A 27,033-nucleotide genomic window follows, 5' to 3' on the forward strand; every position below is an offset into this window, starting at 1 on the left:
TCCCCTAAAAGTAGGCAAAAAGGGGGCATTCTGGTTACCAAAAATAATAATTGTCCCAGTATAGAGGGTTTCCCCTCCATTGACTGGTACAAATTATCTTAAGTGCAGCATCTGCCGGAACAGATGGTATTTATTTGCTCCCCCACTGAGCAAATTAGGCACAAGGCCGTTTTTAATGTGAGGTAAAAACCAGCTCCCCTAAAAGTAGGCAAAAAGGGGGCACTCTGGTTACCAAAAATAATAATTGTCCCAGTATAGAGGGTTTCCCCTCCATTGACTGGTACAAATTATCTTAAGTGCAGCATCTGCCGGAACAGATGGTATTTATTTGCTCCCCCACTGAGCAAATTAGGCACAAGGCCGATTTTTAATGTGAGGAGTGAAGGGGAAATGGGGACAAACTCCCCGGGGAGTAGGGGAGTTGGATAATGACAATTGGTATGAAGGGTTGCCCCTACATTGACCAAGGTCTTATATGTGAGGTTGCCCACAGATATGGTCTTTGCTTGCAGTATCTGCCGGAACAGATGGTATTTATTTGCTCCCCCACCGAGCAAATTAGGCACAAGGCCAATTTTTAATGTGAGGAGTGAAGGGAGGGGGAAGGGGAAAAGGGGGACCAGCTCCCGAGAGGTGGGAAATGGGAGCTGGTTAAAGGTCAGGCATGTGGGGTTGCCCCCACATCTGGTCTTTGCTAGTCATAGCTTGCAGTATCTGCCGGAACAGATGGTATTTATTTGCTCCCCCACTGAGCAAATTAGGCACAAGGCCGTTTTTTATGTATGATAAAAACCATCTCCCCTAATAGTAGGCAAAAAGGGGGCACTCTGGTTACCAAAAATAATAATTGTCCCAGTATAGAGGGTTTCCCCTCCATTGACTGGTACAAATTATCTTAAGTGCAGCATCTGCCGGAACAGATGGTATTTATTTGCTCCCCCACTGAGCAAATTTGGCACAAGGCCGTTTTTAATGTGAGGTAAAAACCAGCTCCCCTTAAAGTAGGCAAATAGGGGGCACTCTGGTTACCAAAAATAATAATTGTCCCAGTATAGAGGGTTTCCCCTCCATTGACTGGTACAAATTATCTTAAGTGCAGTATCTGCCGGAACAGATGGTATTTATTTGCTCCCCCACTGAGCAAATTAGGCACAAGGCCGTTTTTAATGTGAGGTAAAAACCAGCTCCCCTAAAAGTAGGCAAAAAGGGGGCACTCTGGTTACCAAAAATAATAATTGTCCCAGTATAGAGGGTTTCCCCTCCATTGACTGGTACAAATTATCTTAAGTGCAGTATCTGCCGGAACAGATGGTATTTATTTGCTCCCCCACTGAGCAAATTAGGCACAAGGCCGTTTTTAATGTGAGGTAAAAACCAGCTCCCCTAAAAGTAGGCAAAAAGGGGGCACTCTGGTTACCAAAAATAATAATTGTCCCAGTATAGAGGGTTTCCCCTCCATTGACTGGTACAAATTATCTTAAGTGCAGTATCTGCCGGAACAGATGGTATTTATTTGCTCCCCCACTGAGCAAATTAGGCACAAGGCCGTTTTTAATGTGAGGTAAAAACCAGCTCCCCTAAAAGTAGGCAAAAAGGGGGCACTCTGGTTACCAAAAATAATAATTGTCCCAGTATAGAGGGTTTCCCCTCCATTGACTGGTACAAATTATCTTAAGTGCAGCATCTGCAGAACAGATGGTATTTATTTGCTCCCCCACTGAGCAAATTAGGCACAAGGCCGTTTTTAATGTGAGGTAAAAACCAGCTCCCCTAAAAGTAGGCAAAAAGGGGGCACTCTGGTTACCAAAAATAATAATTGTCCCAGTATAGAGGGTTTCCCCTCCATTGACTGGTACAAATTATCTTAAGTGCAGTATCTGCCGGAACAGATGGTATTTATTTGCTCCCCCACTGAGCAAATTAGGCACAAGGCCGTTTTTAATGTGAGGTAAAAACCAGCTCCCCTAAAAGTAGGCAAAAAGGGGGCACTCTGGTTACCAAAAATAATAATTGTCCCAGTATAGAGGGTTTCCCCTCCATTGACTGGTACAAATTATCTTAAGTGCAGTATCTGCCGGAACAGATGGTATTTATTTGCTCCCCCACTGAGCAAATTAGGCACAAGGCCGTTTTTAATGTGAGGTAAAAACCAGCTCCCCTAAAAGTAGGCAAAAAGGGGTCACTCTGGTTACCAAAAATAATAATTGTCCCAGTATAGAGGGTTTCCCCTCCATTGACTGGTACAAATTATCTTAAGTGCAGTATCTGCCGGAACAGATGGTATTTATTTGCTCCCCCACTGAGCAAATTTGGCACAAGGCCGTTTTTAATGTGAGGTAAAAACCAGCTCCCCTTAAAGTAGGCAAAAAGGGGGCACTCTGGTTACCAAAAATAATAATTGTCCCAGTATAGAGGGTTTCCCCTCCATTGACTGGTACAAATTATCTTAAGTGCAGTATCTGCCGGAACAGATGGTATTTATTTGCTCCCCCACTGAGCAAATTAGGCACAAGGCCGTTTTTAATGTGAGGTAAAAACCAGCTCCCCTAAAAGTAGGCAAAAAGGGGGCACTCTGGTTACCAAAAATAATAATTGTCCCAGTATAGAGGGTTTCCCCTCCATTGACTGGTACAAATTATCTTAAGTGCAGTATCTGCCGGAACAGATGGTATTTATTTGCTCCCCCACTGAGCAAATTAGGCACAAGGCCGTTTTTAATGTGAGGTAAAAACCAGCTCCCCTAAAAGTAGGCAAAAAGGGGGCACTCTGGTTACCAAAAATAATAATTGTCCCAGTATAGAGGGTTTCCCCTCCATTGACTGGTACAAATTATCTTAAGTGCAGTATCTGCCGGAACAGATGGTATTTATTTGCTCCCCCACTGAGCAAATTAGGCACAAGGCCGTTTTTAATATGAGGTAAAAACCAGCTCCCCTAAAAGTAGGCAAAAAGGGGGCACTCTGGTTACCAAAAATAATAATTGTCCCAGTATAGAGGGTTTCCCCTCCATTGACTGGTACAAATTATCTTAAGTGCAGCATCTGCAGAACAGATGGTATTTATTTGCTCCCCCACTGAGCAAATTAGGCACAAGGCCGTTTTTAATGTGAGGTAAAAACCAGCTCCCCTAAAAGTAGGCAAAAAGGGGGCACTCTGGTTACCAAAAATAATAATTGTCCCAGTATAGAGGGTTTCCCCTCCATTGACTGGTACAAATTATCTTAAGTGCAGTATCTGCCGGAACAGATGGTATTTATTTGCTCCCCCACTGAGCAAATTAGGCACAAGGCCGTTTTTAATGTGAGGTAAAAACCAGCTCCCCTAAAAGTAGGCAAAAAGGGGGCACTCTGGTTACCAAAAATAATAATTGTCCCAGCATAGAGGGTTTCCCCTCCATTGACTGGTACAAATTATCTTAAGTGCAGTATCTGCCGGAACAGATGGTATTTATTTGCTCCCCCACTGAGCAAATTAGGCACAAGGCCGTTTTTAATGTGAGGTAAAAACCAGCTCCCCTAAAAGTAGGCAAAAAGGGGGCACTCTGGTTACCAAAAATAATAATTGTCCCAGTATAGAGGGTTTCCCCTCCATTGACTGGTACAAATTATCTTAAGTGCAGCATCTGCAGAACAGATGGTATTTATTTGCTCCCCCACTGAGCAAATTAGGCACAAGGCCGTTTTTAATGTGAGGTAAAAACCAGCTCCCCTAAAAGTAGGCAAAAAGGGGGCACTCTGGTTACCAAAAATAATAATTGTCCCAGTATAGAGGGTTTCCCCTCCATTGACTGGTACAAATTATCTTAAGTGCAGTATCTGCCGGAACAGATGGTATTTATTTGCTCCCCCACTGGGCAAATTAGGCACAAGGCCGTTTTTAATGTGAGGTAAAAACCAGCTCCCCTAAAAGTAGGCAAAAAGGGGGCACTCTGGTTACCAAAAATAATAATTGTCCCAGTATAGAGGGTTTCCCCTCCATTGACTGGTACAAATTATCTTAAGTGCAGTATCTGCCGGAACAGATGGTATTTATTTGCTCCCCCACTGAGCAAATTAGGCACAAGGCCGTTTTTAATGTGAGGTAAAAACCAGCTCCCCTAAAAGTAGGCAAAAAGGGGGCACTCTGGTTACCAAAAATAATAATTGTCCCAGTATAGAGGGTTTCCCCTCCATTGACTGGTACAAATTATCTTAAGTGCAGTATCTGCCGGAACAGATGGTATTTATTTGCTCCCCCACTGAGCAAATTAGGCACAAGGCCGTTTTTAATGTGAGGTAAAAACCAGCTCCCCTAAAAGTAGGCAAAAAGGGGGCACTCTGGTTACCAAAAATAATAATTGTCCCAGTATAGAGGGTTTCCCCTCCATTGACTGGTACAAATTATCTTAAGTGCAGTATCTGCCGGAACAGATGGTATTTATTTGCTCCCCCACTGAGCAAATTAGGCACAAGGCCGTTTTTAATGTGAGGTAAAAACCAGCTCCCCTAAAAGTAGGCAAAAAGGGGGCACTCTGGTTACCAAAAATAATAATTGTCCCAGTATAGAGGGTTTCCCCTCCATTGACTGGTACAAATTATCTTAAGTGCAGCATCTGCAGAACAGATACTACACTTTGATCTTGACCAAAAGGCCATGTAATTGTATTTGTATTTTAACATCACAACAAAAAGTAATTTGTATTTGTATTATGGCATCCAGGAAAATAGTATTTTGTATTTGTATTTATATTTTAGAGAGAGAGAGAGAGAGAGAGAGAGAGAGAGAGAGAGAGAGAGAGAGAAGGAAACTTTCAGAGCTCTAATGATAATAAAATGCAATGAGGACACGATATAGAATGTAATGTAGATGTCAAATTTGGAAGGAAATATTTCTTTTCTTTTTCTTCTTTTTTGCATATTTTCAGATTTCTTTATTACTTTGAAAAAAAAAGTACTTATATTTGTTTTTGTTTAAATCAGTTATTGTATTTTTATTTGTATTTTGAGATTGAGGAATAAAAGTATCTGTATTTTTATTTGTATTTTTAGACTTAGGAATAAAAGTATTTGTATTTTTAGACTTAGGAGTAAAAGTATTTGTATTTGTATTTTTAGACTTAGGAACAAAAGTATTTGTATTTGTATTTTTAGACTTAGGAATAAAAGTATTTGTACTTGTATTTCTGGTAACCTAAACGAAAGTATTTGTATTTGTATTGTTAAAAGTCAGTATTTGATCCAATCCTACTTGTAAATGAGTAATTCCAGAAGAGTTTAACAATTTCTTTTTTCATAGTTCCGCTTATCGAAATATGTCTTGCCAGAATCCCATTTCTTAGCATCTCATTTATCATTCCTCCGTGCTTTACCACTTTGGGGACCCCACATGTCTAAAGAATGTCGCATATGTATATGAGTTCCAGTCATCCATTTCCATAGACACTTTTGTGAGAAACTCCCTGTGAGTATATACAGTTACTTTTGGAAAATGGTTTTTACTTTGAAGTATTCAGTCATTTAAAGAATTGTTTTTTTTTTATTGTTTGTTTGTTTTTTTATCGTTTCGCTTCATTGTATAACCTATTTTTTTTTCTATGACAGCCTTTATGAAAGGTCGGGGTAGTGAAATATTTCTTCCCTCAACGTTTGTCTCTTTAATGACCAGCAGAATTTTATGAGTTTTAAAGCGAAAATTAATCCATCCTGACACAAATTGAAGAACATCTCTAAAGCAGGAATATAAGAATTGTAAAAAGAAAATGCTGTGGTGTGTCCACCCTACGGATATTAATAACCTCTTCCAATATAAAGACTGCGATAATTTGTCTCTGTGAGTTAGTACACAGTTATGCATCAGTTATGCGCACTTGGCAGTCGAACTGACGTATAACCACACCCTTTATTTGTTGTATTTAATTTTCTGTTCAATATGTTTTGTTTCCACTAAATACCGAGTGTTTTTTATCGTCTGAACCTTAACGGGACCAACAATAGAAAAATAAAGTTTTAATCTATAATTCGTTAAAATTTTCTTTTACAATAAACTAGAAGAAAGGCCTGATGTATCTCGGGATCGAATGAGGATAACCACTATATACTTTTTCAGTATGCTCGTAACTATCAATATTATTATTATAGAGTCGTTTGCTAAGTGCCTGTGATTGGATGAAAAAACAACCAATCACAGCCCTCCCTTTTTAGAATCGTCCACTTGAACGGTTCTGTCATTTGGCTGTAATCCCCTGAGAAAGCAAGTTCGCCTGCTGCTATATCTTCAAAATGGCAGATGAGGATTAAATCAGAAACTGTAGGACAGAAGACAGGGCTCTCTATTTCTACAACCCAATCTTTTCTGAAACCGGCTCCTCCAAAAAATATCTCACCCAAATCAAAACACTAAAATGAAGAGTATTTTCAAACAGAAATGTAAGAAACCCTCTCCAAAACTAAAGGTCTACAGTTACTATGGAAGCTACATCAGTCAGTTCTTGCCCGAAGCGAGAAAATTAATTAAAAGATTGGAAAGGATCCAAAACAAAATAAATTGTTTGTATTAATTATTATTATTATTATTATTATTATTATTATTATTATTATTATTATTATTTTGACTGGGGCAAGGCACGACTAGAGTGTTGCTAGTGAAAAGAGAGGAGATTGGTTGTAAAAATGAAGAAGGAAAAGACAGGAATATAAGGGTAGAAAGTGTGCTGCCAGTAGCGGGATATTATCTTAAGCAAACATGCAAACATACATACATATATACATTTATATATTGGTAGCTCAAATTTTCGACCCAAACAAAAAAGCTTGCCCTATCTCTGAATACCCTTTATGTAAAATTTCAAATGTTTAGACCAGAAATTGTCTGAGCAATTTGATAGAGACCACAGAGGTCAATTTTTTTTTAATTTGACCCCTATTATGACCCCTTAATATTTATTGTTTTAGGCTCAAATCAAGTTAATAAGTTAGATCCATGTCCAAGGAATCTATATCTAAAATTTCAAGTGTTTAGACTCAAAATTGGCGGAGGAGTTTGGTAGAGTTCTCAAAGGTCAAATCGTTGAACTTTGACCCCTTAACAGCCAAATTTCTGGCCGAAAACCGATCACATCGATTTTTCCAAATCTCAGTACCATGTATATCAAATTTCGAGTCTGTAGACTAAAAATTGACAGAGTTATTGCGTAGGGAAATGTACACAAACACACAGACACTTCACTTTTATAGATATATAGATAGATACTGCAATTAGGTTATCTAAGAGTATATGTTTAAAAAAAACTTATCAAGATAGAAAAAGCTCAATACTGTTAATGGGAGCAATATAGTTAAGTAGAGAGTAAACCATAAAATTGTCGATCTAGAAAAGACGATATGATTCCATTTCTGTTTGATGAAAACCGTTTTTTTATTTTATTTATTTATTTTTGCAAACCATCTACTAGTTGGCCAGTTGTGTACAAATGTTAAGAGCGATAGGAGCCTTCCGTCATGTCTGAAAATGACACAATGTTCAACGAGCGAGATCAGAGATGCTCGCCTGTAGAACACTATTCCTCTGTCTTGCTTCCCAGTTGAATACAACATGTTGGCCTTCAAATCCAATCCAAACAAATTCTTGTGAAGCCTTCCCCATAAATAATCAAATTCTACCCAATCTACACCATGAACGATTACTGCACTACCACCTTACATTCATTAACCCTTATCCTCAAGTGGCTTCCGGACCTTGATAAGTGGTGACTCCCAAGTATAAAAAAATACACTAAGTCAGTTTTATATTTATACACGCGTTATCACCCTCCACTCTGTTTATGTTTTGTTTTTTTTAAATAGGATTGCTCGATCACCAAAAAGGCAATACAAAAACGAACTTTTAAAAGGTTGTACAATTTTGTTTGAGTTTGAACAAGGGTGGTACAATGACGTTTGTTTCAGTTGATAAAAAGGCGGTACAATAATGTACATTACAGTTTAAACAAAGGCGGTACAGTTATATGGTTGGGTATCCGTTTACACAGGACGTCCATAAATAGAAATAGTTTTAAGCATAGCAACAATATGCAACAGACGAAGGCTAAAAACTGTCGAATTTTGTATAAGAATGTAATATTGCTTCTTATGAAATTGCTAAATGAAATATATTGTGCTTTCTTTCTTAAATTTGATTGGCTGAGCTGAGCCAATATTTAATCATTCTTCTTTTCGTGCTTCTGAAGTGAAGACTTACTTCACAAAGAGCTGTCAAAATCACTAACGCTTTCGCAGTCGATTAGCATTAGTGTTTCCATCAATTTCGCCATTCGCAAGCAACACTTCATTTATCATATTTAGTGATCGCCATTTTTAAAAATGGCTGTCCATCACCCTGTCCGATGTAATTGTCCCACTGCTACTTTTCAATTAATTACTTAAACTTCCGACACATTTTGTGCTCCGTGTGATAATAAAGAAACAATTTTTTTTATTATATTACCATTTAACTAATTTGTGCTCTGAAAGTTGCTGATAAATATGGCTTATTTACTAAACACAATTAATCTAAAATGGGTATTGGTGGATAAATAGATAGAAGCATATACAGAAAGAAAACATACGTAACAATACTAATAGTGAAGAGAAAATATATATAGGAGCAACGGTTAATTCATTTAAGAGTAAGTACACTTATCATGTATGAGACATACAATTGCAATACATTGTCCATCCATGAATAAATGTTTAGCACTTAATCTAATATATAAAAGGCAAAATGTGTGTATGTGTGTTTGTATGTCTTGCCAAAAACTTCCGACAGACGCGTCAAAACCTGACCAAACCGGTATCGTTTTCAAGCTCAATCTTTCGGACGACAAATATCGGAAAATCGGGCAAAAAATATTAATTCCTTCACTCTCAACTGGCCAGTTTTTTTACAAGGAGGGACCGGTTTTTGCGTCACCATTTTTGAAAGTCATTGTTCCCCTTTCGATTGACTACGCTTAATTTTGACGTTCGCGACTTCCAGTTGCATGATGGAGACATCGGCTAAGACGTCAGGTTTTTTTTCCTCCTTTGCGTTACGGGCTCGAGCCTTCCTGTTTATTACCACTTTTTTAAAAGACTTCTTTCTACTCTGTTGTTTTGTTTTTTTACTTGACACACCCGGGTAATGCTGTGTACCACCACTAGTGTAATATAAAAGTAACTGTGAATAACGATATGAATAAGTAAGAAAATGTAGACATAGCAACTACAGTTAATAAATTAAGGGTAGATGTAGTTATCATATTTACTCGTTGATGAATAATTGCTTAACACTTAATTTCATATACGAAGTAACCATAAATAATCTTCTATAATATAAATCTCACCTGTCTATTTAAATGTCTGTCTGTCTGTCTGTATGTATGTATGTATGTTATATGTATATCTAAAACTTTCAACAGAGGCGACGGATTTTCACAAGATCAGCATCGTTTTGAAGCTCGACCCTTCGGACGACAAATATCAAAAAATTTGCCAAAAACATTCATTCCTTCACCCTCAACTGAGCACTTTTCTACAGAGAGAGGTCGCTTTTTTTCGCCGCTATTTTCGAAAATCATCCCCTCTTTTCGATTGACTAGCCTTAATTTAAACCTTCGCCACTTCCGGGGTGGCGATGGACCCAACAGCAAAAACGTCACTTTTTTTGGTATTCTTTTCCTCCTTCACGGTACGGGTTCGAGCCTGCCTGCCTGCCTACTGCTATTTTTTTTTTTTTTTTTGCTCAACACACACCTCCAAACACTCGGGCAACGCCGGGCAACGCCGGGCACCTAGGCTAGTAAATAATAAATAATAAATAAATAATATGAATAATTTTTTTCAAGTTTACAGAAAGAACACTACTTGAATTGCTTTAGGAATGAAATAGAAAAAGAAAAGGGGTAACAATTAAAGCTATTTGCGTTTTAGAATTCATCTGAATCGTATTTTGATGCAAAAGCCCTATACAAGAAGGAAGTCAAAAGGGAAGAAGAAAGAATGAGTAAGAAAACAAACCACGTGCAAAATTTCTATGGAAGCCTAAAATGTAAAAAAAATTCCATTATATTTTTAAATTTATAGAGAAATTAAAATATTATTATAATTTAATTTCTGTATTTTTGAAGATTATAAAAAATATTAATTAATTTAAGTAATCCTATATGCAATAAAGATTTTATTTTTATTTGTAAAGATTCGTATTTAACTTGGTATTAGTTTTAAATTCGGACGTATTTTTAAAAATAACCCACGGTATTATTGGTACAAACTCCTAAATTCAGTAATTTTCAGAAAATTTTAATGAATTCTGTTTATCAATGTTTTTTTCTTTCTTTTAGAATTCGAAATAAAATTTTGTAAATTGCCTAAAACAATTATTTATTAATAATTAGATAGAATGGATGGAATGCAAATCCTGTTTTTTGTTTTTGTTTTATTTTTTTATTACAACGTTGCCCTTCCATACTTCTCCAAATAAATCGCTAGTAGAAATAATCACATTTTTTTTCAATTATTTGCGTTTATTTTATTTTATTTCGTGTATTTATTTTACATAATGACCCGATTTATTCTTACCAATAAATTAAATTAATGCTTTAATTAAAATCACTGACAATTTATGTATTAAAAAATAATGAGCTAAAACAATTATTTATTTAAAAAACAATTATTTAATAAAAGTTAAATAGAATACGACGCAAATCCTACTGCATACTTTTTCAAATCAAATAAAAATTATCCCTTTTTAAATTTTTTTTTTTGTTCTCAATTTTTTTATGTTTTTTATTTTCAACGCTTATTTTTTATTTTTTTTTTATTTTTTTCAAGCTTATGTTTAGACGTTCAAGGAAAATATCTCATAAAAAGCAAAAATAAATTAATGCAGTTTTTAATACTAAAAATTAAAATGTAATGAAGGTGTTTTTTTTTTTTTGTTTACACAAAATAATATATTTTCACTAAACTTAATAATATGAGCTGCCTTCAATAAGTTTCCAGACTTTTTTGTACAGGCATTGTAAATTGTCTGTAGACTCTTGAAAACTCAATATGTTATTGTTATACGCTTTAGGAGATGCCTGACGAATTTTTATGATTTCAGGTTCAAATAAACAGCTACAGCAGGAATTGGAATACACCCTACTAAAGCCTAATTGTCACAGCTGGTGAATTTCAAAAATGCAATCTGAACGTGAGGCACTTTAGAAGAACGATATGCAATAAAACTGTTTTAAACTTGAAAAAAATGCTGCAGAAACGTATGGAATGCTTTAGACTGCGTTTGGACCATCTTGCATGAATCAAGCATCAGTTTTAGAGTGGCATAATAGATTCAAGGAAAGCAGGAAGTCTGTGAGGGATGATGAGATATGTGGGGCGAGTAAGGAACGCAGAACACTAGAGTTGATTGGCCAAATAAAGAATTTGATGGATAGGGACTGTCGTGTGTCTATAGAGACAATAAGTGCACAATTTGATGTCAGTGTGGGAACTGTACACACAATTATTAGCGAGGAACTGAAGATACTGAAGATTTGTGCAAACTTTGCCCCAAGGTTGCTCAGAGAAGATCAGAAAGAAAGACGTTGTCATGACAGCAGGAAGATGGTCCCTTTTTAGGTTTTATTCAATTCAAATCCTATAGTTCTTGATGCTCTGGTCGCCAGCGATGAAAGCTAGATCTACTGCTATTACCCAACAGACAGAGTTTCCAGTGAAAGCATGCTGGCTCTCACAGACCTAAGAAGGCCGGAAAGAATAAATCCACCTAGAAACTTATGATCCTCTTTTTTTTACAGCATGGCATGATCTACATGCACTGGGTTCTCACAGGACAGACAGTCAACAAGGAATACTATGTATAGGATTTAAGGGAGTTCAGGAAGGGATTCCATCAGAAGTTGCCAATATTCTTCAAATCGGGTCAGTGGCGTTTCACCAAAACAATGCACCAGTCCACAATTCCATTTTTATCACAGACTATTTGACCAAGATGGGCATCAAAACAGTTCCTCACCCTCCACATAGTCCAGACCTTGCTCCCTGTGACTTTTGGTTAATTCCTAAGCTCTAGGAAAACTTTACAGGCTGTCGTTATGAGACAACTGAGGAGATGAAAGAGGCTGTGACGAAGGTCATTGACATGGTTATACAAAAGGTCATTGACATGGTTATACAAAAGGACTTCCATGCGGCCTTTCAGAAGTTGTTGGAATGGTTCAACAAGTGAATTGCAGCCAGAGGAGATTACTTTGAAGAGGACTAGAGTTTCATGTGTGCATTATAAATAAAAGTGCCCATACGAAAAATGTCTGGAAACTTATTGAAGGCACCTCGTATGTTCATTATATTTTGTGATTGTTAATTAATAAATACTAAACATTTCATAAAAACTGGTTGATTTTTTTAACTTTAGTGAATTTAATAATTATTAAATTGCTTTGGAACAAAAAAATAATCTCCAACGTCGGTTAAAACGGAACGGAACCGTTTTCACATCTTACGTCTACAAAAATTGTGACTGGTAGACACACACGATCACACACGCACACACGCTCACATGCACACACAGAAAATTCGCTTCATATTATAAGATGATTTAAACATTGTATATCAATATTGATTTTTTTTATTTGTTTCTTTTCAGGAATGTGGACATTTATCTGATCACTTGCTTACGGTTCCAACTGATAACTACTTACCTGTAGATGAAAACTGTCTGGTTACAGGTAAAAAAAAATATTTTCTTTTAATCACATTCAAATTATATGTTATCCTGTATATAATATTTTGATTGCATAAATTCCCCTCTGGACCAAATTACCGTAGGTTTGCATTAAGAGGTGCCACATAAAAATTGATTATGTCTAAACTATTATCCACCATCTTATGTAACTTTTGCACGCCACTACATGCAGTCGTAATATTAAAATGGTAGATTCCATCCTAGAGAACCACCATCACAATCTCAACATTATAAGAGGAAGAAGTCTCTACTTTTCTCTCTATATATTTAGTCCTACCACTGTTACCAGTTGTCACCGGGTACAATTCTGCATTTTCTTGCTAAAGTGTGATTTCACCCTCCGTAACTGGATGATTACGTACATAGACATAACATATTCCTTTCGATTTTCGCATTAAAATTATTAACTTCTCTTATAGCTTTTACAATTGGTTGAAACCGGACACTCTCATATTACAGAATAAAACGAATTCCTACATTAACGAACATTTCTAAATTTTGACAAACATGGCGTCACCCTCCACAGGAAACATTAATGTTAAAACGACCAACATTAACCGATTATTAATCATTTAGAAACATACATTTACATATTGCTGACTTCATAAAACGCCACAGACATGCAGGACGCATAATAAATAAAATGAATACTATTGACCGCTCATAAACATACAGTTAACTGCTGATAGCCTTAATTCATGGAACTAACTTGCGCAAATAAAATAAGTCTTCTCCGTATATGCTTGTAACTATTAACAAACAATTAAAACACAAAAGAAACGAAATGAAAAAACAAAAATATTTTAAAATTCTGTTCTGAAAAAAAAATGTCTTTCCGACATTACAACCCCCCCCCCATACACTTGGAGTGCTTTTCTTCTTTTTCATATAATTTTAAATGTTCCACAAAAGATTCGTACGCCATGTAAAAAGGCAGTTTGCACATTCAACAACCGTCATTTATGTCAACCGCGCGCTCGTGCTGTAAAAACGGAAGCTGTAAAATGGCGGAAAGTAGTTTGTGGATTCGGGGGTTAATACCATGCAAACGGTAAGTTTGCGCCGGGTTTGATTATCAGAATCGTTGTCAGCGACCTCGGTTACCTCTTAAAACCAAATTAGATTGGTCGGTGTTCTGTTGTAGTGTATCCCTATATTTACTCTATTGGTGCTTTCACATAAAAAATATATCGTGAAGTTTGAATTAAACTTGGATAAACTATTTAAGATGCACAATCAACCAAACCAAGTTCACCTCTGGTTATTTTTGTTTTTTGCTTTTACCATTTACTAGTAAGGTTGGCGGTTACATTTCTTTATACGCGCACACGTTAACATTTGGGGGGGGGATAATTAACACATTTTTCGTTACAGTTACAGCTTTTGCCTTTTGTCATTTACTAGTACGGTTGACGGGTAGATTTTTTTTTACACACGCACACGTAAACATTTGGGGGGGGAATTATATTACGTCCACCTCTATTTTTTTGTTACAATGACCACTTTTAAAGGTTTTCACCAATACTGATTACAAAAATTTCATTCAAATTTTGTGCTTCTAGAGATATAAACACATGTATTCTGCACTGTAATTCAATGCCTGCCAGATTTTTACTCGCGAGCACGATACAAAAATCCACTTCTCTCTGTCACTAACCATATCATTTGCATATTCACGGTTAAATTTTGGGTATTTATTTATTTACCACCCCCAACTAAAAAGGGGGTGCTCTGCTCTGATGTGCGTCTTTTCCATGAGGATGTTGAGGGTGTCTATTCCAAGGAGAGGTTGGTGGTGTCTATTCCGAAAGCCGTTCTTAACATGGGGGGTTTCTATCAATCTAAATAGTTCATATACAGTGAGAATCCCTGAATTCTCAAAAATCTGTTTATACTTTCTATTCTTATTCTAATTGTATTATTGCACATAGATTTACACATTCCCTTCTTTTCTTTCTTTTTTTTTTGATTATCGGGTCTGCTAGTAAAAAAAAATGAATGTAAAGTTCACAAAAAAGGATGGAATACTGCTGCCATATCTGGGCAGGAGCTGCTAAAAACAGCCTATCCTGCCTTGACAGAGTACAAAATAGACTTCGTGGCTTAGTGGGGGATGCCCTTTTCTCTACCCTGCAACTTCTCTTCCACAGAAGAGACGTTGCGAGCCTATCCTTGTTTTATCGTTATTTCCATGGCAGGTGCTCGTCTGAACTCCAATCTTTGCCCCCCCCCCTCGCCAATCCCTTACGTCTAGCTGAATCCACTGTGAAAAATTTCCCCCATTCTTTATCTTTGCCTAAATCAAAACGTAGATTCCATGAACAAAGCTTCTTTCTTACAACTGCACGCATGTGGAACTCTGTTCCGTCTGTTTGCTTCCCACCTGACTAAAACTTGGATGTCTTCAAGTCCAACGTTAACAAATTCCAAATAAACCGCCCTCTTAAGTAAACACTTCATTAAATCTCCACACCAACGTACTGCACTTGCAGTAACCCTTATCCCTGAGTGGCTTCCGGGCCTTGATAAGTGGTGACCTCCGTGTAAAAAAAAAACTTTGAAACAATTGTATTTTATTGTTTGTAAAATCTTCAGTAGTGTTTTTGTTGTTGATGGTGGTAGTGTTGTTGTTGTTGTTGTTGTTGTTTTTTTTTTTTTTTTTTTTTTTTTTTTTGTCGTTAGTGATGGTGTTGGTTGTGTTGTTGTTGTTGGTGCTGTCATGGAAGCCAAAACTTTACCTGCTGATGTTTGCACCTTTGGTTGCTTTAGACGGTTTTCACCTGCTGGTATACACTCAGCTGATTTGACTTCGAAATGAAGTAGTGTATCCATGTTTCATCCATTGTTTCACATATTGATGAAAAAAAATCTTTTTGTTACGCCACAATAGTCGCAAACAATGCTCTGAATCGTTAATGCATTGTTATTTTCGATCGACTGGGAGCAAACGCAGCACCCACTCTAAACACAGCTTTGATATAGACATCATGTAAAGTTGGTGTACACACCGCTTTTTTTTTTTTTAATTGTTTTTCAGTTTCAGTCAAAAACAGTGTATACACAAAAGTACGTTGTTTCATATGACATATATCTTAGTAATCCGTTTCGGCATCTTACTTCCTAAAATAATATATAAAGAAAGTAATTTTTCATATTACTCCCAAAAGCATTAAAATAAATAAAGGAATAAAATAATTCAAATTATAGTTGGAAAAAAATGGACATGAAATAAAACGACTTTTGTTGTTAGTCTGTCCTCCCTCCGTTCGACAGCTCAAGCTAAAAGGTTTCTGCGGGATGATTACGATCTCAGGACATTTAAGAGGGGAGGGTATTCTATGGCAGTAACAAGGAAAACTATTTTTAATGAATTTTAAATAATAAAATTTATCAATGATTAATGATGGTAAATTATTGGTGACGTAAATTATTTCAAAGAAATACACTTTGGATATTCATCCCAAATAATTCTTTTTCTTTTTAATCAACTCAATTGTAGAGATTCACGTTGAAATTTTTTTTAAATTTAATGTTAATTTACTGTAATTATTGGTTGTAAGTAAAATAATACGGGATCATTTTGTTATCTCAGAAAGTAAAGCACTGGAAGGGACTAATAAAACTAAAAGTACGTTTTTTCATATGACATATCTTAGTGGTTCGTTCCGGTATCTTACTTCCTGAAATAACAAAATATGTGACATCTTATTACTCTAATCACAACTAATAATTACGGTAACTTAGCATGTTAATATCTGAGACAAATAAAATTAAAAGTACGTTGTTTCAGAATACCCGAATACCCCCGATAACTACCGATAATCGAAACCTTTATTTTAATTTATCTATCATCGGTAAAGCCATTTTTCCATGTCGTCGCTTAGCAACAATGATAGAACAGCAGGCGGTGAAAATTTTACTGTGGGTAAGTTGATAGCATTTTTTTGTTTGTTTGTTTTTGTCTTTGTTTCATAACGTGTTCTGTAGGTCTATAGCCGCACGTAAATTTCTTAATATTTTTTTTTTTCGTTAACTGGAAAGAAGTTTATTTATAAGATTAGAAAATTTACGTGTGTGTGTTTTTAAAATATCTATTATTTTTGCAAGATAAAACTGCAATGTTACAGTACTTTAATTTAACTTTATAAGTGATTACAGAAAAAAAAAACAAAATCAGAAACTAAGCAAAGACAATTTCTTTGTCGTAATAAAAAATACATTTTATAAAATCAACAGTAGGTTCTCTACAGTGCAATGTAGGCTACAATGTATTGTGGAATAAGTCATAGCGAGAGGCATGTGAGCTTCCTCTCTGTGCACCACGATGGGTCCTCAACTAGAGTAGACAATCGATCGATTTGATTGAAAAAATGGGAGATTTCACCAATTTCGATGACAATAAAAATTTAGGAGTGTGAAACATTCGTTGATCATCATTCAATCCTGGGCAACGTCCGGTCACCCTGCTAGTATCTCTCTCTCTCTCTCTCTCTCTCTCTCTCTATATATATATATATATATATATATATAGAGAGAGAGAGAGAGAGAGAGAGAGACTTTTATGTAATATACTGAGTTTGTGTAATTCAGTAAATTTTCATATACCAATAGGTTTTAAGCCAAAAGTGGTTGACATAAGGATTAAGCTACAAAATTATCACATTTCATAATTGAGCATTAATATACTGTGTGTGTGCAAAATCAAGACTTCAAGACAAGGTGTTGATGGCAACAAAAAGTGTATTTCATTTTATGTTACAATTGTTTCAATGTATAGTTCGACAATTTCAAGCATTATATCGTTTGAAAATTTTCAAAAACCAGCATTTCTTCAGACTTTATGAATAAGCACACTTTTGACAATGTAGCATTTTTTGAATAGAAAGAAAAAAAGGGGGGGGTGAATCCCTAACGGGGAAAGCATATATATATATATATATATATATATATATATATATATATATATATATATATATATATTCAAAATCATAACATTTTTATCATACTAAATGTGAGCTAGGTTTGTTAAGTCTTGCAGATTCAAGTTCCATCCGCAATTTCCATTTTCCATATCAAAATAATCAGATACTTTTAATTTTCTTGTTGCGATATGTTTACTGAATATCTGTTCGAATACAATAGCGTTCAATATGGTGACGTCATTTACTAAAGTACTTAGAATAATTAACCCAATTTCGTTTGGAATGTAATAGACACTTATCATTTATACATATGCCAGACCACAAAGCCATTAGTCAAATAATTACTTTATTATTAATTTTATTCAGAACACGTTTTCACAAAATACGTAGTCCCTATGCATTAAACTAGCAGGGCTATCTGGAGTTGCCCAGAACATACACTCTTCCCAGAGAGTATCTTATATTCCTACAAAGCCACAATTCGCCAATGCATGGAGTATTGTTACCACATCTGGACTGGTGCATCGACCATTAGTCTCTCCCCTTTAGACAGTGATGAAAAAAGTGTCTCAAATCTAATAGGTCCCGCATTATCTGTCAAACTCCAACCTCTGTCCCCTCGCTGCAATGTCAAATTCCTGCGGTTGTTTTGCAATTGCTTTAATGGAATGTGTTCTGATGAACTCGTAGCTCTTGTGCCCCCTCGAGGTTCATACTCCAGACTAACCTAACAAGCAGCAAAATCCCATCCTTTTATTGTTGAGCTCCCTAAATAGTTTCTTGCCTTGGATTGCTAGAGTTTGGAATTACCTCCCTGTTTCCTGCTTTCCTTACTCTACTGATCTGCAGAAGTTTAAATGTAATGTGAATAAACATCTCCCTGCTCGCACTGTACACATCCTCGTTTTACCTTTCAATGAGCCTCTCCCTTTGACTTCCAACGTCTCTCTCTCTCTCTCTCTCTATTATTTAAAAACACGTCTGTCAAGGCTGGATGAATAAAAAAAAATGATAGACGTGTTTTTAAATATTCTCTCCAGTACTTTTCTTTTAATGATTTGGAATTCATTCCATTTGCGCTTTTTTCCAAGGAACTCTGCCTTTTGGATTATTTTGGACCATTTGGAATTTACCCATTGGATTGAAATTTTAAATTCGACCGTTTTGGATTTTACCAATTTTTGATTTTTACCCTTCACCGGACTGTCCATTCATGTGAAATCTTTTTATCATTTTTCTTTTGCCTCCTGTTCCCCTTACCTCACCTTTTTTTTTCAACCAAGTAAGATCTGTGACTTACTTGTAGCTTCATTAAATACTTTTATATGCAAAATCCGATCCTGCATTTTGCTAATTCCTGCCCTCTGATGAGAAGGATAGTATTCTTCGAAACTCCATGGATTAAGGACTATCCACTTATCTTGTGTTTCCTTTTTTTAAATTAAATATGTTTTTAACTCTTTTTCAAGATGTCTTTTAACATGTTTTATTAATCATTTGTTCATATATATATATATATATATATATATATATATATATATATATATATATATATATATAGAGAGAGAGAGAGAGAGAGAGATGTAAGATAATGATAGATAGATGAAGGTAATGTATATCTTAATAGCGAAGCTGAGTTTGTTGAAGTTTTGTGATATCATTGGAATATAAGGATTGGATGGAATAAGGGACTTTTACCATTACTAACCATCTAACCATTACCACTTTGCACACGGGAAGAGTCTATGAGGCATATCAACACAGAAAGAAATAGCGACAGCTAAGAGAGAATTTACTGAAACAACCAAAAAACGTATCAAAGCACAAAAATTAAGATCCTGTGATTTCTGGAAAATCTACAACAGTATAGTAAATAATGGGCAATCAACAATTCCCCCACTATCCAACAATCATGAGGTTGTTTGCTCAGCAACCGAGAATGCTAACATGCTCGCAAGTCGGTTTGCCTCCAACTCCACCCTGCTAACCACCTGACTTTCCTTTGCAGACAGACGCCACGCTAGACGATCTGAAAATCACCCCTTCTCAGGTGCATGCTATCATAAAAAACTTGACAGTTCAAAAGCATATGAACCTGATCTCATCCCAGCTGTGCTATTAAAAAAATGCTCAGCCGAAGTAGCTCCAGTTCTCTCCAAACTTTACAACAAATGCCTTAATGAATCTTGCTTTCCAGACTGCTGAAAAACTGGTTCTGTGGTACCAGTTTTCAAGAATTCTGGCGAAAGAACTGACCCAGTAAATTATCGCCTCATTAGCCTCCTCCCACTTTTTGCCAAAATATTTGAGTCCATAATTAATCAAGCTCTAGTCCATCACCTTACAGACGCAAAACTTCTGACCGACCAACAATATGGATTCAGGCAAGCCTGTTTCACAGCAGATATCCTAACTGTAATCTCTGAACGTATATACTATTCATTGAACAAAGCAGGCGAGGGTAGAGCGGTAGCTCTAGATATATCTAAGGCTTTTGACAGGGTATGGCATGAAGGTCTTCTCAGGAAAATCAGATCAATAAAAAGATTAATAAAGACAAAGAGAAAAATCCAGATTGTCCTCCACGGTCGTACATCTAAACAATATGATATAAATGCGAGAGTGCCTCAGTGGTCTATCCTTGGACCTTTATTATTCCTAATATTCATAAATAACCTCCCCGATAAAATTGCCTCTGAGATGGGTATATATGCTGATGACACCACGCTCTATAACAGGCACGACAGGAAAACAAATGAATGCATATTTGAGGAAATGGTAGAAACACTAGAGGATGACCTCCAATAGAATGGGGACAAAAATGGATGGTCACATTTAATCCTGCCATGACTAAGGTTGTTTCCTTCAATAATTACAAGAAACCTTCTCTGCCATCAATAGCAATGGCCAAAGATTCATTATCTGAAAGTACTTCTTTTAAACAAGGTCCAAAAGAGAGTCTCCAACCTGATAGGTCCTGAACTGTCATCTAAGCGTCAACCTCTGCCCACTGACGAAATGTTGCATCCCTCTGCCTGTTCTACAAGTATTTTGATAGTGAATGCTCTGACGAACTGCAAGCACTTGTGCCCCCATGACGTAAATACTCTCGATAAACCCGACAAGCAACTATATCTCACCCCTACACAGTAGAGATCCCTAGATGTAAGAGAGCTTTCTACTCCAGTAGTTTCTTCCCCAGAACCGCTAGACTTTGGAATTTCATTTCGGGTTCCTGCTTCCCCAACTGTACTGACGTGCAGCAGTTCAAGTGTAACGTGAATCGATATTTTGCTGCCCAATTCCCTACATAGTATCCCAGTAGCTTATGTCCCTGATAGTAACCCCCTACATCAAAGTGGCAATGTGCCTTGTTTGGGGTGAAAATGTAATAATAAAAAAACACACAAGGTAATGATGTATGAAACTGAAATCTAGCTAGTTAGGATTGAGGACATGCGTTGCATGGAAAAAAATATTATGAGAATTATATGATGCAATGTAACTCTTAAAGACAGGCTTAGATCTGATGACCTCAGAGGATGATTAAATTTGGGTTAGTAGATGTAGAACAGTTGAGGTACCAGGATCGTTTCACAGGGGAAGAAAACGGGGAAGGAGGTAATAAAAATGGACCTGATGGAAAGTGAAATAAAGGTTACTTGAAAGTCGATTACTTGAAAGCTTATAAAAGGAGTACCAGCGAGGCTGCCCACACATTTTTTTTTTTGCAGGCCGTAGTTGTCTTTTTCTAGGGTGCTGGCTTTTCAAGCCTCACTTTCAGACTCATGTGCAGCATTTCTCCGTCATTAGAGATAAATAATCGAACATATGCCAGAATGTAAAACATATGTAAAACCAAATATGATGATGATGATGATGATGATGATGATAACGATAGTGATGATGATGCTGACGATGATTATGACAATGATGATGACGATGATGATGATGACGCCGATAACAATGATCATGATGATGATTGTGATGATGATGATGATGATGATGGTGGTGGTGGTGGTGGGTGTGGTGGTGGTGGTGGTGGTGGTGGTGGTGGTGGTGGTGGTGGTGGTGGTGGTGGTGACGATGATAATGGTGATGACGATGACAACGATTATGATCACGATAATAACACCAATGATGATGATGACGATGACGACGGTGATGATGATGATGACGATGACGACGGTGATGATGATGATAACGACGACTATGATGATTATGAGGACAACGGTGATGATGATGAGGCTGAGGGTGATGGGGATGATGATGAGAAGGAGGATGAGGGATGTTCTTTCCACTCTATAACAACCTTGTATATTGTCTGCCTTTTATCAACAGAAAATCCTACTCAAGAAGTTAACGATGTGTTTTGTGATCTCTAAGTCATATTTTATAATTTTTCTCATTAACATCCGCTTCGGTGAATTCCAGGGCAAATCATCTTTGAATTTCTCTTCACAGGTTGATAACAACAACAACAACAACAACAATCATCGATTACGCGATGACCTTTTTAAAGATTTCTTCAACTTGTTTGAAGATCATTCGCTTGATTGTTGACCCCCCAATTGACATTTCAACAGATTCGAAATGTGAATACCAATTCTACTTGATGAGAACTTTCTTGCAATATGATTTTCATCAATCTATAAACCCGATGCCAAATATAAAAGCACAAACAAAGATATGTTCGCTCATACGTTACTTTATAATTAAATATAAAACCCATCTATAATATAAATCTCACCTGTTTGTTTAAGTGTACGTATGTATGTATGTATGTATGTCTGCCTAAAACTTTCGACAGAGGCGACGAATTTTCACGAGATCAGTATCATTTTTAAGCACGACCCTTTGGACGACAAATATCGAAAAATTGGCTAAAAACATTAATTCTTTCACTCTCAACTAAGCACTTTTCCACAGGGAGGGGTCGCTTTTTTAGCCGATATTTTCCAAAGTTATCCGCTCTTTTCGATTGACTAGCCTTAATTTAAACCTTCGCTACTTCTGGTTTGGCGATGGACACAACGGCAAAGACGTCATGTTTTTTTCACCTCACGTTCTTTCCTTTCTTCGTGGTACGGGTTCCACCCTGCCTACCTATTACCACTTTTTGGGGGTTTTTTTTGCTCAACACACACCTCCAAACACCCGAGCAACGCCGGGAATACAGGCTAGTTTAATATAAGTCACTATGTAATTTTATCTAAAAATAAAATATATCAAATATAAATAGCTATATAATTTTGCTTAAACATAAACCCCATCAAACGTGAGTAACTATGTATTAAGCTGAAAAGAAAGTTCTCGCAGAATTTTTAATTTGGATTTCAAATAAGTTGTCGTCATTGTTTTATCCTCCTGAAGATTCATCAGACTATTGCATGGATTTGATGTTGCTTCATGTTTTTATATATCTCCGTGGTACTGGGTTTACTAGTCAGCCAATCAGATACTTCGTTATTCGCACACCCAGCAAATGAGCGCGTGCACATGTTTTCTTATTGTTTTCTTTTCATTTCTTTGAGATGAATATTCAAAATTTAGATGAAACTAAACAACTTAATATCAATAAAATATATTTTACCAATAGTAGTAACATCCTGAAACTTTCTACCTAGCTCTACTTACGAATCGAGCACTGCCGAAGTGAATACTGAAAAATAGATACATAAACTCATATATATGGATGTATGTGTGTGTCTGTGCGTAAGAAATAAAGAAAGAAGATTTAAAGTTTAATAAAACAATCAATAACGAAAAAAGAAAAAAGATGATCTCTTTAGGTCATGGCATTTCGAAGCCTAATGCTTCTCATCAGAAGAGGAGAAAATAATCAGGTATATATACAAAGAAGCTGGTATAATGAATTAATAATAATTAATAGGTTAGTTGGCCAAAAACATGGTGAGACAACAACAATTATGGAAGGCAGTAATTGCTGAAGATGCAGTTAGTAGATTCGCCGTTCTTATCTCGTCATAATTAACCACCTGACAAAGGCCAGAGGAAGAGTTGGCCGAAACATTGTGAAACAACAAGTAGAAGATGAGGATGATAGTCTGCAATAAATAAAATGATAAATAATGCAAATTACTCATCTCAATAAGAATTCTAATTAATTAAATAATATACTATTCGGTACGGACCTTTGGGCCTATGGCACAATAGATAGAGACATTGAATCTCTACGGTTGCAGATGAGCATTGTTTGAAGATGGCGGTTTCGATCCTACCCAAAGCCGGCCAGAGGCTTAGCTAGCTAAAAGGTGGTGAGACGACAACAACTATGGAAGGCAGTAATTGCTGAGGATGCAGTACGGAGACTCAGCATTCCTATCCCGTCATAATTAACCACCTGATGAAGGCCAGAAGAATAGTTGGCTGAAACATTGTGAATCAACAACTATGAAGATAAGGATAATAATCCGTAAACAAATAAATGGATAAATAATGACATTAGCTTAGAAATTAAATAAAGATACAGAAGCAATAAAAATTGTGATAATAGAGATAGAAAAATATAGGATGAATAGACATTTGAGGCGGCTTAAATAAGTGTCCACATTTTTTTTTGTGTATGCACTTTAATTAATAGTATGTACATGAAACTCTAGTTCCATTTGAAGTGATCTCCTCTGGCTGCAATGCACTTGTTGTACGGTTCCAACAACTTCTGGAGAACCACATGGAAGTCCTCTTATGTGACCAGGTCAATGACCCTCAACACAGCCTCTTTCATCTCCTCAGTTGTCTCATAACGATGGTCTAAGGTTTTCCTTGAGCTCATCTTCATCAATAGTCTGTAACAAGGATGGAGTTGTGGACTGGTGCATTCGTGCAAATCTTCTGCATCTTCAGTTCCTCATGAATAATTGTGTGTACAGTTCCCACACTGACATCACTTATTGTATCACTGTGAACTTATTGTCTCTATAGACACACGACGGTCCTTATCTATGAAATTCTTTATTTGGCCAATCAACTCTGCTGTTCTGACTTATTTACTCTTCTCCCACATCCTAATTTCTCACAGACTTCCTGCCTTTCTTGAATCTCTTATGCCACTTTAAAACTAATGCTCGATTCATTCAAGATGGTCCAAAAGCAGTCCGAAGCATTCCATATTTTTCTGTTGCATTTTCCCAATTTTAAACAAGTTTAAAGCAGAGTTTTATTGCACATTGTTCTTTTAAAGTGTCCTCACGTTCAGATTCACCAGCAATGACAATCAGGCTTTAGTAGGGTGTATTCCAATTCTTGTCATCGCTGTTCATTTGAACCTGAAATCATAAAAAATAGGTCAGTCATCTCATAACATGTATAGCAATAACATCCTGAATTTTCAAGAGTCGACGACAATTTTAAATTGTACAAAAAAAGTCTGGAAACTAATTGAAAGCGCGTCGTACATATATAAGAGAATAGTCAAGATACACAGGTCGAGACATAAATATGAACGAAATACATACAACGTATATAAGAGAATAGTCAAGATACACAGGTCGAGACATAAATATGGACGAAATACATACAACGTATATAAGAGAATAGTCAAGATACACAGGTCGAGACATAAATATGAACGAAATACATACAACGTATATAAGAGAATAGTCAAGATACACAGGTCGAGACATAAATATGAACGAAATACATACAACGTATATAAGAGAATAGTCAAGATACACAGGTCGAGACATAAATATGAACGAAATACATACAACGTATATAAGAGAATAGTCAAGATACACAGGTCGAGACATAAATATGAACGAAATACATACAACGTATATAAGAGAATAGTCAAGATACACAGGTCGAGACATAAATATGAACGAAATACATGCAACGTATATAAGAGAATAGTCAAGATACACAGGTCGAGACATAAATATGAACGAAATACATACAACGTATATAAGAGAATAGTCAAGATACACAGGTCGAGACATAAATATGAACGAAATACATACAACGTATATAAGAGAATAGTCAAGATACACAGGTCGAGACATAAATATGAACGAAATACATACAACGTATATAAGAGAATAGTCAAGATACACAGGTCGAGACATAAATATGAACGAAATACATACAACGTATATAAGAGAATGGTCAAGATACACAGGTCGAGACATAAATATGAACGAAATACATACAACGTATATAAGAGAATAGTCAAGATACACAGGTCGAGACATAAATATGAATGAAATACATACAACGTATATAAGAGAATAGTCAAGATACACAGGTCGAGACATAAATATGAATGAAATACATACAACGTATATAAGAGAATAGTCAAGATACACAGGTCGAGACATAAATATGAACGAAATACATACAACGTATATAAGAGAATAGTCAAGATACACAGGTCGAGACATAAATATGAATGAAATACATACAACGTATATAAGAGAATAGTCAAGATACACAGGTCGAGACATAAATATGAACGAAATACATACAACGTATATAAGAGAATAGTCAAGATACACAGGTCGAGACATAAATATGAACGAAATACATGCAACGTATATAAGAGAATAGTCAAGATACACAGGTCGAGACATAAATATGAACGAAATACATACAACGTATATAAGAGAATAGTCAAGATACACAGGTCGAGACATAAATATGAACGAAATACATACAACATATATTAGAGAATAGTCAAGATACACAGGTCGAGACATAAATATGAATGAAATACATACAACGTATATAAGAGAATAGTCAAGATACACAGGTCGAGACATAAATATGAATGAAATACATACAACGTATATAAGAGAATAGTCAAGATACACAGGTCGAGACATAAATATGAATGAAATACATACAACGTATATAAGAGAATAGTCAAGATACACAGGTCGAGACATAAATATGAACGAAATACATACAACGTATATAAGAGAATAGTCAAGATACACAGGTCGAGACATAAATATGAACGAAATACATGCAACGTATATAAGAGAATAGTCAAGATACACAGGTCGAGACATAAATATGAACGAAATACATACAACGTATATAAGAGAATAGTCAAGATACACAGGTCGAGACATAAATATGAACGAAATACATGCAACGTATATAAGAGAATAGTCAAGATACACAGGTCGAGACATAAATATGAACGAAATACATACAACGTATATAAGAGAATAGTCAAGATACACAGGTCGAGACATAAATATGAACGAAATACATACAACGTATATAAGAGAATGGTCAAGATACACAGGTCGAGACATAAATATGAACGAAATACATACAACGTATATAAGAGAATAGTCAAGATACACAGGTCGAGACATAAATATGAATGAAATACATACAA

General features: G+C 36.0%; 1 protein-coding gene across 1 annotated transcript in view; it reads left to right on the plus strand.

Moving 5' to 3' along the window:
• LOC145255597 (galactose mutarotase-like) overlaps window positions 1-27,033 on the plus strand; it is a 2,088,268-nt gene that overhangs the window by 1,650,778 nt on the left and 410,457 nt on the right. The window contains exon 6 of the mRNA XM_080114082.1: window positions 12,643-12,724. Coding sequence (XP_079970208.1) covers window positions 12,643-12,724 — 82 coding nt within the window. The remainder of the gene's footprint in view (window positions 1-12,642; window positions 12,725-27,033) is intronic.

Source organism: Euprymna scolopes, chromosome 31 (genome assembly GCF_053919585.1).
Source record: "Euprymna scolopes isolate OS-2025 chromosome 31, ASM5391958v1, whole genome shotgun sequence".
In the NCBI taxonomy this organism is placed as follows: Eukaryota; Metazoa; Mollusca; class Cephalopoda; order Sepiida; family Sepiolidae; genus Euprymna; species Euprymna scolopes.